This window comes from Opisthocomus hoazin, chromosome W, assembly GCF_030867145.1.
Source record: "Opisthocomus hoazin isolate bOpiHoa1 chromosome W, bOpiHoa1.hap1, whole genome shotgun sequence".
NCBI classification, from domain to species: Eukaryota; Metazoa; Chordata; class Aves; order Opisthocomiformes; family Opisthocomidae; genus Opisthocomus; species Opisthocomus hoazin.
The window spans coordinates 37797413-37811808 of record NC_134453.1 but is presented as its reverse complement, the minus strand read 5'-3'; the positions used below and the strand labels follow the sequence as shown (position 1 = coordinate 37811808).

At 42.2% G+C, this 14396-nt stretch overlaps 1 protein-coding gene across 4 annotated transcripts in view; it reads left to right on the top strand.

The window, feature by feature from the left end:
• LOC142358782 (transcription factor RFX3-like) overlaps positions 1-14396 on the top strand; it is a 177883-nt gene that overhangs the window by 43963 nt on the left and 119524 nt on the right. For all 4 annotated transcript variants that reach the window (XR_012766501.1, XR_012766500.1, XM_075446520.1 and 1 more), the window contains exon 2: positions 7899-8023. Coding sequence is in view for 2 of the 4 variants with exons in the window: in XM_075446520.1 (XP_075302635.1) it covers positions 7907-8023 (117 nt within the window). In the remaining 2 variants the exon portion in view is untranslated. The remainder of the gene's footprint in view (positions 1-7898; positions 8024-14396) is intronic.

The window sequence follows — 14396 nt, the reverse complement described above, 5'->3', positions numbered from 1 at the left end:
CCATTACCTTTTCCAGTCTGACCCATTTCTGGTTTAGGATTATTTTTCAGATTACTCTGGAGGCAAAGATCGCACTGCTGAGTCACCTGTCTCACCATGGTATATATATTTCTGGCCACAATCTCTCTAATTAAATGTTTGTACAGAGCCTTTGTAACCCAATGCCTTTTTTTATGTTCTTCCCTTATCAAATGCCATATCAGACAGGAGGGAATGATTAGTTTTCCCTGTGGGGTTTGAGCCCACCCCTCCTCATTATATGACCCTTCTAGATCTGTGAGAAGTTTCTGGTCTTCCTTAGTATATTCTGGCTTACCTTCTAGGGAGATTCGTCCATCAGGGATTAAAGCCCCTTCAGTTCTTACCTCCGTTTCGGCCACCTGTTTTGCCTCTCTGTCCGCCAGCTCGTTTCCTTTTTCCAATTTTGAGCTCACTTTCTGGTGCGCCTTAATATGCATGATTGCCACTTTCTCGGGGAGTTGAACTGCCTCCAGTAGTTTCAAAATTTCTTCTGCATGTTTGATGTTTTTCCCTTGAGAGTTCAATAATCCTCTTTCCTTCCAGATCGCTCCATGTGCATGCACAACTCCGAAGGCATACTTCGAGTCTGTGTATATATTCACAACTTTGCCTTGGGCCAATTCCAAGGCACGGGTTAAAGCAATTATTTCTGCCTTTTGCGCAGAGGTGTTTATGGGCAAAGGTCTTGACTCTATGATTTCTTGAGTTGTGGTAATAGCATACCCCGCGTATCTCTTACCACTCAGAACATAGCTGCTTCCATCTGTGAACCAGTTTTCTCCGTTTTCCATAGGGCTGTCTCTGAAATCCGGGCGACTTGCATAGGTTGCTTCAATGGTCTCCAAGCAGTCATGATGCACTGGTTCTCCTGTGTTTCCGCTGAGAAAGGAAGCTGGATTGACAATGTTAGTAACTATAATCTCCACATCATCCTGCTCTACCAGTATAGCCTGATATCTCAGGAATCTTTGTGGAGAAAGCCAGTGTCCTCCTTTTGCTTCCAATACTGCGGATACCGTGTGGGACACCAAGACAGTCATTTTCTGGCCCAAGGTAAATTTTCAGGCTTCCTGTATATTTAATATTACAGCTGCAACTGCTCGCAGCCATCCAGGCCAACCCTTCGCAGTTGCATCCAGTTGTTTGGAGAGATAAGCAACTGCACGTCGATATGGACCCAGATCTTGTGCTAGTATCTCCGGAGCAATCCCCCTACTTTTCGTGAGAGAAAAGGAAAAACGGCTTACTCGCATCTGGGAGCCCTAAGGCAGGGGCCGACATCAGAGCCTTTTTCAGTAGTTCAAAGGCTTGCATGGTCTCCTTGTTTCATTTAAGGTGATTTTGTCCAGTAGCTGTTAGTGCATATAGTGGTTTAACAAGTAGTCCATAATTATAAATCCACAGCCGACACCACCCGGTCATTCCCAAGAAAGTCCGTAACTCTTTCACTGTCTGAGGTCTCGGAGTTTGGCATATTGCCTCCTTACGGGCCTGTCCCAAAGTTCTCTGTCCAGCACTAATCTCATAGCCCAAGTAAATTACCTCGCGCTGCATTATCTGGGCCTTCTTCTTAAATACCTGGTACCCTTGGAGCCCCAAGAAATTTAGTAGACTCACCATCCAAGTGATACAATCGTCTTCTGTTTTGTTGGCAATCAGGATGTCATCCACATGCTGTAGTAATTTCCCTTCTTCAGACAGGATTTCCCAGGACTCCAAGTCTTTTGAGGACTGTTCTTAAATCCTTGTGGCAGCACCGTCCAAGTGAGCTGAGTCTTTCGACCACTTTTGGGGTTCTCCCATTCAAATGCGAATAATTTCTGACTGGCTTCATGGAGAGGGAGGCAAAAGAAGGCATCTTTCAGATCTAAAACAGTAAACCAGATTAATTCGGGAGCCAATACGGTCAACAAAGTATATGGGTTTGCTACTACTGGGTAGAGGTCCTCTGTTATTTTGTTTATGGCTCGCAGATCCTGGACCACCCGATACGACCCGTCAGATTTATGGACAGGTAGTATAGGGGTGTTAAAATCCGACTCGCACTCTTTCAGTAATCCTAATTGTAGAAATCTTTCTATCTCTGGCCGGATTCCTTCCTTATCTTCCTGTTTTAGGGGATATTGCTTAACTCTTACCGGTTGCCGGCCTTCTTTGAGTCTAACTTCAATGGGTGGAGCATTCTTCGCTCTTCCAGGGGCATCAGTGGCCCATACCCCAGGGTATACCTGGTTTAGGATCTCTTCGGGATTTCTCCTTCTGTGGGAGGACTGGTTAGAAATAGACTCAGTACCTGAATATATTGTCGATCCTTTACCTCCTGAGTAATTTCTCCTTTTTCAAATGTAATTTTTGCACCCAACTGTTCCAACAAATCCCTTCCCAGAAGTGCCTTTGGGGAATTGGGCATATACAAGAATTTGTGGATGCCCCATTGTTTTCCTAATTTATACTTCAAAGGTTTACAAAAGTATGCCTTTTCACTTTGGCCAGTTGCCCCTTTTACCATGCTATAATCACTCCCCAGGGGCATCAAGGCTTGATTCAAAACCGAGTATGTTGCCCCTGTGTCAACCAAAAATTCTGCCTCTTGTTGTTCCTTCTCTAGCTTCATTATAACCAGTGGATCCGCTAGGGTGGATTCCCCAGGTCCCCGTCAATCTTCCTTCCTTTACATGGGCTATTTTTTCTGTCTGGCGGCCTCGTCCCTTTTCCTTATATTTTGGACATTTCCTTTTCCAATGACCAAATCTTTTACACAGCGCACATTGGTCTTTACCCAACCGGGACAATTCTCGTCTAGGCCTTCTTCCTTCCTCTTCCCTGACAACTGCCACCATTCTCCTCTGCCCTTGCCTGTATCCCTCTTCTCTATTGCTAAACACTCTCCACGCTTCATCCAGCAGGACTTCCAAGTTCCTACCTTCTGTAGGATGCAACTTCTGGAGTTTGAGCCTAATGTCTCCTGTAGACTGACCCAACAATAGGGAGACTAGTTGTTGTATTCCTACCTCTGACCCAGGGTCCAGCATTGTGTTACGGCACATTACATCCCTCAATCGATCCAGGAATTCGAATGGGGACTCGGAAGGACCCTGTTTAACTGCATATAAAGCTGACCAATTTATGGTTCTGGGAATGGCCCTTTCCATTCCTTTAGAAATCCACTTTTGGTATGCCTGAAATCTCTCCATATGAGCAGACCTGTTAGCATCCCACTTCGGGTCTTGGAGGGGGAAATCCTAGTCCGGGAAGATACAGGGCTGTCTGGAGGAGTGGGGATTTCGTCCGAGTCCGCATCCTGTTCCTGTGGTTGAGGGGGAGGCTTAAACAAGTCAGTTAGATTAGTACATCTTTGCCCAATGCTACATGCCGAACAACACTGCCTCAGTTTACCTCTGAGTTCTTTATTATTTTCTCGCTCAAGTGCGAGTACCATGGGGTCCTGTGGTGGTATCATTCCACAGTCCCTTTGTCACTCCAGATGGTTTCAGAGGGTGAAAAACATATCTGCATATGAGACCTCATCCCATTTTCCTTCTCTCCTCAAAAACAGCATTAGCTGCAAAAGGGTATTACAGTCTATTGACCCGTTTAATGGCCACTTGGCCCCATTTTCCAATTTATATAGAGGCCACCATTGATTGCAATATTTGATAAAGGTCCTTTTACTTTCTATGCCTCCGGTCCCAACAATGTCTTTCCAGTGAGGGAGTACCAGTCTAAAGAACTCTTTTCAAAATTCCTCCCTGATTGTTACCCATTTCGTGACTTATTGCCCCTTTAATTTGTCTTTTGTTATTCTTTTAATAAGTTTCCACACGAATTGTTTCTTACAATTCATTATAGTTTCCTCCCAATCTTTCTCCCACACATCCCAAATTTCCGGAATTAAATTTTCCCTTCCAGACACCAGCTTCACTACCTCAATTTCTTTGTGAGTTCTTTCCCAACTATAAAACCATGGGGTCCGGGGAAGGCACTTAGGACACTGCGCTCTTCGCCTGCTAGATACACAGTACCACTTTTTATCACAAGGTTTACACTTCAACAGGACCCAAGCTTGGTGCCAATTTTTATATAATCTAGGAGCTAGCCCACATGCGAAGCAGGGAATTATTCCTGCTTGCCCACCAACCCCAGGACTTATAAGGATTTCTGGAGGTTGTTCCCAATCTAAGGCTACTTTCCACCCTGCGGGAGTCACATATGCCCCTTTCAAATAAAATCTCTCTTCTCCTCTTTGTATCCAGTCCCCCCCCCTCATCCAAATACTCCCAAGGTTCGAGCCCAAACCACCTAAGGAGTGATTTCCTTTGCTCTGCCACTTTAATAATTAACCAGTTCCCGTTCCCCATCACTTAGGAGAGTGGTTAGGCACTACCGCAGCCCAATTTGCATGTTAAAAGATTTACAAGCTTTATAATTGTTCCAAGCGCTTTGTCCATCTCTGGCCGTGCTCCTCGCGGAGATACGGGACCGCAGATCGGGACTCCCCCTCACTTCACCGCAATGCTGTGTCTCAACCACACATACACACACACAAAGATAAAACTTTTAACATAAAATCCCCGGGTATTCAAATTATAACATTATCACTTCAGTTAACATGCATACAAAAACCACCCAAACACAGTTACAGTTAGCATTCATACAAAAACCACCCAAACGCAATTGCGTGGAGGTTCGCTTACTCTTCTCCTGCTTTTTATATACCAATCATTAGCAGGTCCATCCTGCCTCCTGACACTGGGATGCAGCGGTAACCTCGGGTTTGCTCGATCTACCCTCAAGATCGCTAGCGGCCGCTCTATAGGTCAGCAAACCCCCCCTTCCTTACCAGGGCACCCTTTCCCCACGGGGACTATGCTGCATGCCAGACACCTCAGTGCGATTTACCAGCAGCCCCGGCCATGTGTACGACTTACAGGCCCTTCCCTACAAAACATACCGTTTATATCCGCGGCTTCAGGAGGTTGTTGTCTGCTCTCTGGGTGAGCGGCCGGCAGCAGAGGCTCCTCTGAGGAAAGTGCCCGGGGCACTCCTAGGAGCGCGTGCCCCGCAGTTGCTCCCACGGTCGAGTAGAGATCTCCTGCCTGGCTCGCCAAAACTGACGTGCGGAAAACAGACTCCACAATCTGTAATATTGTAAAGTAGGTATGTTTATTCAGTGCCGGGTGGCACGGGGGGGTAGTCCCACCAGTTGTGCGCGCCGAGCAGCAACTTGTCTCTTCAACTTATACAATCAAGTATTACATATGCATTAGATTTCCCAATATGCCTATACATATACATAACCTATTCCTGTTTCATATCAAAATTAGTTCCAAGAAGTAATTTCCATATTAAAATCAGTTCCAAGAAGTCATTTCCATAGACTCCTCCCAGCTGCACTTGTGCAGTGCCTTCTGGTGGTGGTCGTCGGGGGTCCCAAGATGAAGGCCCATCCTCTTCATCACGGTGTTCACTGATTGACCTTTGTTTCTGCACAAACTCAGTTCTCTCCTGGCTCCCATCCATACAGCAGGGTCGGTCTTAACCGGTTCTAGGCGACTCCCAGCCCCTATCAGGAACTAACCCCTTTGTATGGAGATGCAAGACTCTCTGCTTCATTTAATTTAGACAATAGATAGGCACTATCAGTTCTCTTTAAATGCACTGCAACTATTAGATAATGCTACTTCTACTAAAATCCCTTTTAACCCCTTTTTTCACCAGTACAGGCTGCAGGCTGACTACTAGAAAGTAGCTTTACAGAGAAGGAAATGGATGTCCTGGTGGACAAGAAGCTGAATGTGAGCCAGCAATGCAGCCTTGTGGCAAAAAAGGCCAACAGTATCCCTGGCTGCATTAGGAAGAGCATTGCTAGCGAGTTGAGGTAGATCCTTCCTCTCTACTCAGTGCTAGTGAGGCCGCATCTGGAGTACCGTATTCAGTTCTGGGCTCCCCAGTGCAAGAGACACATGGACATACTGGAGCAAGTCCAGCAAAGGGCTACAAAGATGATTAAGGGACTGGAGCATCTGCCATATGAGGAGAGGCTGAGAGAGCTGGGACTATTCAGCCTGGAGAAGAGAAGGGTCAGGGAGGATCTTATCATTGTGTATAAATACCTGATGGGAGGGAGTGAAAATGAGGGAGCAAGACTCTTCTCAGTGGTGCTCATTGACAGGACAAGAGGCAACGGGCACAAATGGAAAAAAGCAGGAAATTCCGTCTGAACACTCGAAGACACTTTTTTACTGTGAGGTTAGTCAAGGACTGTACCAAAGATGATGTGCAGTCTATATTGTTGGAGATATTGAGGACCCAACTGGACATGGCCCTGAGCAACTTGCTCTAGGTGACCCTGTTTTGAGCAGGGGGGTTGGACTAGATGATCTCAAGAGGTCCCTTCCAACATAAATGATTCTGTGATTCTGTGCAAAATTGAGGAATTCTCTGATTCTTAGTATGTACGTCATCCTCACTCTTCTTTCTGATACTCTAAATAGGTTTTCTTTGTAAGGCATTTTCCTCCGTTGTTGGACCATTTCCGTGCTCTATTCAGATTTTGAATAGTCCTCTTAAAAATGTCAGTGCCACAACCTCATTACTTTTCTAGTGTGTCCCTCACTATTTTAATAGGGGTAAAATCCCTGTTTATAACTCCAGTGCTTACATTAATACTTTCTGCTAAAGCAAGTTTACTTGAATCACTTTTTCACTATGACCTTTAAAATGCTTTTCAGGGTCTTCTTTTCAGGTTGCAGCCCCTCATTGTATCACCTGCTAGAGCTTTAACTCGGCATTTGAATATGAAGAATTTATAGTGCAACTCAGTAAACCAGAGGAAGAACATCTTTGAAGAATGGGTAGTCATTTACAAGCTGATGGGAGGACTTTGACTTATTTCTGGTTTTTATGAGTTGTTCCTGAAGTCACATAAATAAGTGAGAAAAGTTTCTGTTCATTTACATTATTAAATAAGATATTTTGAGTGCAAGTAAGGTAAGAGAAAACTTTGAATATTTCAGTACATAAGGATGTGAACCGTTTCAGGGAAGAAAATGAAGAGAGAAATTTCTTTCTGGTATTGCATATTTTACTCATTGTGTTCTTACATTACACTTTATTCAGTGTATGTTAGTTCTTTCTGAAAGCTGACAATATTGGAGGTACTGTAATTTACTTGTATTGTGATTACTATAGAAATTACTCTTTTAGTTCTTTAGAATTGTGATGAGTTGGTATGAAATTCTTCCGGTGTTCAGCTTAATTGCATTGAGTATTGCAAGTCTTTTTGTGAAGGCATGCTTAATTAAGAAGTAAAGATTTATATGTGCAGCTTCTACAATTAATTGTTTTTGTGCATATAGGTAGCTTAAAGTGTGTTGTCTTAATATGGTATAAGGTTTTCAGTCTTCTCTCAAAATTTGACAATAGTTGCAGCTAACGTATACAAGTGTAGTTAGAGAAGAATCAGGCCTGTGAATGGATTTTTTTCTAGAAGTTCTTTACCTCAAAGCAGTAAGTGGTTTGTGTGCACTTTGCTTCTGACTTGATAAACAAAGCAGACTAAACTGTTAGAAAAAAATTCATCAAGTCCAAAGCTTATAGTATTCTCTTCTTGATGTGCTGCAAGCTCTAAGCAGACCTTAGACAAAGCAATAATATATAATATGAATTTTCTAATATTTTAGGCCAAAGCAGCATTTTAAAAAAAGGAAAAATAAATTAAGTAGCTCCATGTATTCATGTAATAGTACGTGAAACAATCTTTAGCTAATCCCCAGATTGGATTTTGCATAAATAGTCTTCTTTTAAGATCTGAATAAGTGACAAAAAGCGAAGAAGTTTGTGCTGAACTTTTAATTTTACATTTTAATTTTATTCAGAGACCACGATGCAGACATCAGAGACTGGGTCGGACACAGGTTCGACTGTGACTTTACAGGCATCTGTGGCTGGCCAGGCAGCAGTGCCCACACAGGTAGTACAGCAGGTACCGGTTCAGCAACAGGTAGGTGTTTGTTAATTTTGGGAAAACAAAAAAACCTGGCAAGACAGAATGATGCATTTCAACAGGTGTAGTGACAAACTGATTTTGTACAAGGCTGCAAAAGCAACTCTTCTTCACTGTTTCATTCAATTTTATTTTGCTGGACTAAAATAGCTACATAAGCAGACATAAGTTTTTCAGGGTTTATTTCTTGAACTAGAATATCTGGCAACCACCAGAAATACATATGCATGATTGTAAAAGTAGATTACTATGAAATGTGTGCAATATCTTATAAAAAAATACATTCATTTAAGTTATTGAATATTCACATTTATTCCTTTGAAAGGTTGATAAGGAATATGGAATTTTTGAAATAAATAAATATAGATGTAAAATACAAAAGCAATGTCATTTTGTACTTCTAAGCTGGACTCCCTGCAGGTCCTTGCACAACTGCAGAAAGATATTTGAAGTAAAACCATATATAATGCATATATTTGGAGTTGCCAGAGAATTAAAGGGGCTTCTGAAGCAGCCAGCTCAGCACACACTTCTGTGACATGATTTATCACCTATGCAGCCCCACCAACAGTAGAGAGAGTGGTGCATGGGGAGACTGAGGAGGGAAGTGGAGTTGGAAAACAGGAACTGAATGTGAAATGCCATGACTTTTGTCAAAGTCTTCTTCAGTATGTGTAATTTAGCTTTTTTTTTTTAAAAAAAAATTATTTGTTCCAGTTGGAAGGGACCTACAATGATCATCTAGTCCAACTGCCTGACCAATTCAGGGCTGACCAAAAGTTAAAACATGTTGTTAAGGGCATTGTCCAAATGCCTCTTAAACACTGACAGGCATGGAGCATTGACCACTTCTCTACGAAGCCTGTTTCACTGTTTGACAACCCTCTCAGTAAAGAAATGTTTCCTAATATCTAGTCTGAACCTCCCCTGGTGCAGCTTTGAACCATTCCCATGCATCCTATCACTGGATACCAGGGAGAAGAGATCAGCACCTCCCTCTCCACTTCCCCTCCATTCAGCTGTCAGTGTTTAAGGTTCTTTGGGTGAAAGCTGATGTTCTTTCTCAACATAAGTTGGCTTTACTGTTTCAAAATCAACAATATTAAAACTGGTAATAACTTGTTAAAGTCTGTTTCTGTGCTAGTGAATTGCTGTTGTCTAAATTAAAATTTCTAGCATTTTGTTTAGTTTTAAAATTTAAGGTGATGAATTTTTCTGCATGTTCTTTGCAATGCTGTTTAACTGCCTCATACATTTTACTAATAATTTTTCCTGGTATTCAGACTCAATTCATAATGTCTCATAATTGCATTAATATCACTTCTACTTATAATGTACCTCAGAATACACTTGCTTTTTTTTTGTAAACATACCCCACACCCACATCCCCCAAAAAAACCTCCAATCCCCACATTTCAGCAAAACATTGAAGTATTGGGCACTTAACATGAATTTAAACGATTGTCTTTGTGTACTTGCTCAAAGTTCATCCCTACTAAGTTAATAATTGGCTGAAATCACAGAATCGCAAAATCGCAGAATGGTTGAGGTTGGAAGGGACCTATGGAGGTCATCTTGTCCAACCCCCTGCTCAAGCAGGGCCACCTAAAGATGGTTGCCCAGGAACATGTCCAGATGGCTTTTGAATATCTCCAAGGAGGGAGACTCCACAATCTCTCTGGGTAACCTGCTCCAGTGCTCAGTCACTGTCACAGTAAAAAAGTGTTTCCTGATGTTCAGAGGGCACCTCCTGTGTTTCAGTTTGTGCCCATTGCTACTTGTCCTGTCACTAGGCACCGCTGAAAAGAGCCTGGCTCTATCTTCTATGCACCTTCCCTTCAGGTATTTATATACATTGATAAGATACTCCCCCGCCCCAAGCGTCCTCTTCTCTAGGCTAAACAGTTCCAGCTCTCTCAGCTAGGAGCCCAGAACTGGACACAGGACTCCAGGTACACAGGACTCAACTGGTGCTGAATAAAGGGGAAGGATCACTTACCTGGACCTACTGGCAGTACTTTGCCTAATGCAACCCAGGATACCATTAGCCCTCTTTGCGGCAAGGGCACACTGTGGGCTCATGTTCAACTTGGTGTCCACCATGACCCCCAGGTCCTTTTCTGCAAAGCTGCTTTCCAACTGGCTGCCGCCCCCCCCCCCCCCCCGGCATGGACCAGTGCATGGGGTTGTTCCTCCCCAGGGGCAGGACTTGGCACTTCTCCTCGTTGAAGTACATGAGGTTCCTGTCAGCTCATTTCTACAGCCTGTTGATATCTCTCTCAATGGCCCTGCCAGAACAGCAGAAAAGGGGTGCTTCTAGTGCATGCCCATGATCAAAATCCATAGGAGAGGCTGTTAAAATTTTTAGCCAGTACATTTTGTTGTAAATCACCTTATGCGTCTTCTGGAAGGGCCTGGTTTCTATTGCCCATTTCTGCTTATTCCTGATGATAGAGCACTGCTCTGTCACAGTCTTTAAGGTCATCACTGTCTGGAGTTGTGCTGTAATCCAACCTAAGATCCCTCAGTGCCTCAAAATTGTTCTTTTATTGTTCTTTTCTCTGTTTGTTGCATTTAGAGTGATGCCTTTAACCTTGAAATGATACTTTCCTCCATATTGCAGGTAGTAGGACTCCCAGGTCATTTTCTGCAAATCTGCTTTCCAGCTGGTCGGCTCCCAGCCTGTACTGTTGCATGCGGTTATTATTCCCCAGGTGCAGGACTTGGTGCTTCCGCTTTTTGAATTTCATGAGGTTCCTGTCAGCCCATTTCTGGACCGCAGTACAACCCTGTGATGTATCAGCCACTCTTCCCAGTTTGGTGTCATCAGCAAATGGCTGGGGGTACACTCTGCCCCATCATCTAGACCATTGATGAAGATGTTGAACAAGACTGGACCTGGTTTTGGCCCCTGGGATACACCACTAGTCACTGGCCTTCAACTAGACTTTGTGCCGCTGAAAGGCTTTTGCTGAATTAGGACTTTTATATAGATCTCTCTCTTTCAACTTAAATCTTTATTACAGACTCAGAGAATGGTCAAGGTTGAAAGGGACCTCTGGAGGTTATCCCCCCTGCCCAAGCAGGGTCACCTAGAGCTGATTGTCTAATAACATGTCAAGAGAGCTTTTGAGTATCTCCAAGGGGGGAGAATCCACAATCTCTCTGGGTAACCTCCTCTAGTGCTCAGTCACTGTCATAATAAAAAAATGTTTCCTGATGTTCAGAGGGCAACTCCTATGTTTCAGTTTGTGCCCATTGCCTCTTGTTCTGTCATTGGGCACCACTGAAAAGAGCCTGGCTCCATCTTCTTTGCACCTTCGCTTCAGGTATTTGTACACATAATGAGATTCCCCACTGAGCATCTGAGCTAAACAACTCCAGCTCTCTTGGTCAACTAGACTTTGTGCTGCTGATCACCACCCTCTGGGCCCAGCCATTCAGACAGTTTTCAGTCCACCTCACTGTCTGTTCATCCAGCCCATACATCATCAGCTTCTCTATGAGGACCTTATGTGGGAGAGTGTCAAAGGCCTTCTGAAGTCTAGGTAGACTATATCCACTGCTCTCCCCTGGTCTACCAGACCAGTTATTTCATTGTAGAAGGTTGTTAAGTTTGTCTAGCATGACTTTCCCTTGGTGAATCCGTGCTGACTACTCCTGATTATTTTCTTGTCATTCATGTGCTGGGAAATGGTTCCCAGGATTATTTGCTCCATCACCTTCCCAGGGACTGAGGTGAAGCTGACCGGCATGTAGTTCCCTGGTCCTCCTTCTTGAAGATGGGAGGGATTTTTGCATTACCAGGCCTCTGGCACCTCTCCTAATCGCCATGATCATTCAAAGATTATTGAGAGTGGCCTCACAATGACATCAGCCAGCTCTCTCAGCACTCATGGGTGCATCCTATCAGGGCACATTAGGATAAGGTCTTTCTTACATAGAATCATAGGTTAGAAAAGACCTCTAAGATCATCAAGTCCAACCGTCGTTGAAAGTGCAGGACCCGGCACTTGGCCTTGTTGAACCTCAATACAGTTGGCCTCAGCCTATCGATCCAGTCTGTCCAGATCCCTCTGCAGAGCCTTCCTACCCGCGAGCAGATCGACACTCCCGCCCAGCTTGGTGTCATCTGCAAACTTACTGAGGGAGCACTCAATCCCCTCATCCAGATCATTGATAAAGATGTTAGACAAGACTGGCCCCAAAACTGACCCCTGGGGGACACCACTCGTGACCGGCTGCCAGCTGGATTTAACTCCATTCACCACCACTCTCTGGGCTCGACCATTTAGCCAGTTCTTTATCCAGTGAAGAGTACACCCATCCAAACCATGGGCAGCTAGTTTCTCCAGGAGGATGCTGTGGGGAACAGTGTCAAAGGCCTTACTAAAGTCCAGGTAGACAACATCCACAGCCTTTCCCTCATCCACTAGGTGGTTCACATGGTCATAGAAGGAGATCAGGTTGGTCAAGCTAACTAACTTTGTAAATGAAGCTTTGTAGGAGGCTTAGTGTGGTTAACTCTTTTTAAGCTTTGATTAAAACTTTTAAAAACTAGATATAGTTTATATCAGCATATATTTTCAGTAAGATATTATTTATCTTTCAATGCTACTATTTCCAATAATTGTTTCACTGAATATTTCACCTGTATTTTGGACTATTTTGTGATTATATTGGATTGTACTTTTTCAGTTGAGACTTATTTTGAAAGTAGAAGTCATGTAAGGTTTCAGAAAGGAAAGTTAGTGGATTAGCCTGGCCAAGGAAGAGGAGTTTGCTGCAATATTTTGTATAGATAGAAGAGGTGATGCATATGTTGTGAAAGCTGATGCAGATGATTCTGCAGTGATTGAGACAGGATATGAAGGAGATACTGGTTTAGAGAGAAAAGGATAGATGATGAAAGTGTTGAGAAAAGGTCGGGAATTTTAAAGGAATTGAATGTGTAGGGTAAGGAAAAGGAAGAATAAAGATGTGAATCTAGTATACCACTAGGAAATGTGATGAAGAATGTGGGTAAGATAGGTGCTTTTCCACTGTAGGAAAAGAAAGGGCTATCAGGCATTAAAACAATCTTTTTTATGAAGAGTGGTTTTGCTTTGAAAAATTAACTGTATATAGTATATATTTGATTAAATTTGAATTTATGTACTCATGCTTTAGGAGCAGACTACATTAGGTAAAGATGAAAAAATCAGAAGAAATAATTAAAAAAAAAATTTTCCTGTAGTTATGGGGGGAATAATTTCTTAATGTCTAAATTATTTTCTGCTAAAATAAATCTTTTCTTTGCACACTGACAATATAACTATGGTTTTCATGAAAGTCTCCAAATGAAGAAAAAAAAAGTTTCCTTAATGAAAAACTAAGATTCCTTTCTGAGTGTAGTGGCAGAGATTTCACAGGTGTTTTCAAGCAACACAGCAATCGTCATTTTTGGCACCTTGAATGGTGAAGGGAGAGACCTATACATGTGTAAGTAAAAAGTAGCAAAAATAAGGCCAAAAAGTGAGGAGCATAATTAAATGCCATTTAACATCCTGTAGAATTTTTCTTAGTCTTATGTTTCCTAAAATATGATTTTCCACTTATGTATCATTCCTGTTTTAACATGCACTCTTAAGCATGAGGTAGCAAGCTTACAAGGATTTTAAATTAATCTCACTGACCTTATGGTTTATGTCATGCAATACAGAAGAATTCGAAGAGTAAAAAAAAAAAACCAAGTGTCTAATCAATTTTAGAAGGTGTAGCCATGCATCAAAAGTTACACAAACCAAATCTTTCTATTCAGCATAGACTATGACCATAGCATTCACAAATAATTGTGTCATTAAACTGGACATACACACTTTTGCTAATAGAAATTGGAGCTTAATGCAAAATCAACATAAAAATAGACATATGAAAAAGTCATGAACTCATATCGGTCATTTATCTAAACATCCACATTACAGCATGCGCTGCTTTCCAAAACTATTCCAGACAATTAATGAATTAAGATGATTTTTTATTTTTTTTAAACAGAACAGAAAGCTTTGAATATCCAACTTTTTTGGTTTTTTTTGATTTATTTTTGTTGTTGTTTTTTTTGGGTTGGGGTTTTTTTTTGGTTTTTTTTTTTTTAGATACTGCACTTGATTATATTTTTTTATTTTAAATGGGGTTTGTGAATCCTTACTTATGTTACCCTGGTATTTTTCTCTTAACCTTATTAGTACTTTTAATGCAAACACTTCTATCTAAAATCAAAATTCTGTACATAGTTTATTCTTGCCTTAATGATAAGAGATGTATTTTTTGAATTTGGGAAATTATAGTTCAGAAACACTGCTAAGGGATGGCAGGCCAATGTCAATTTATG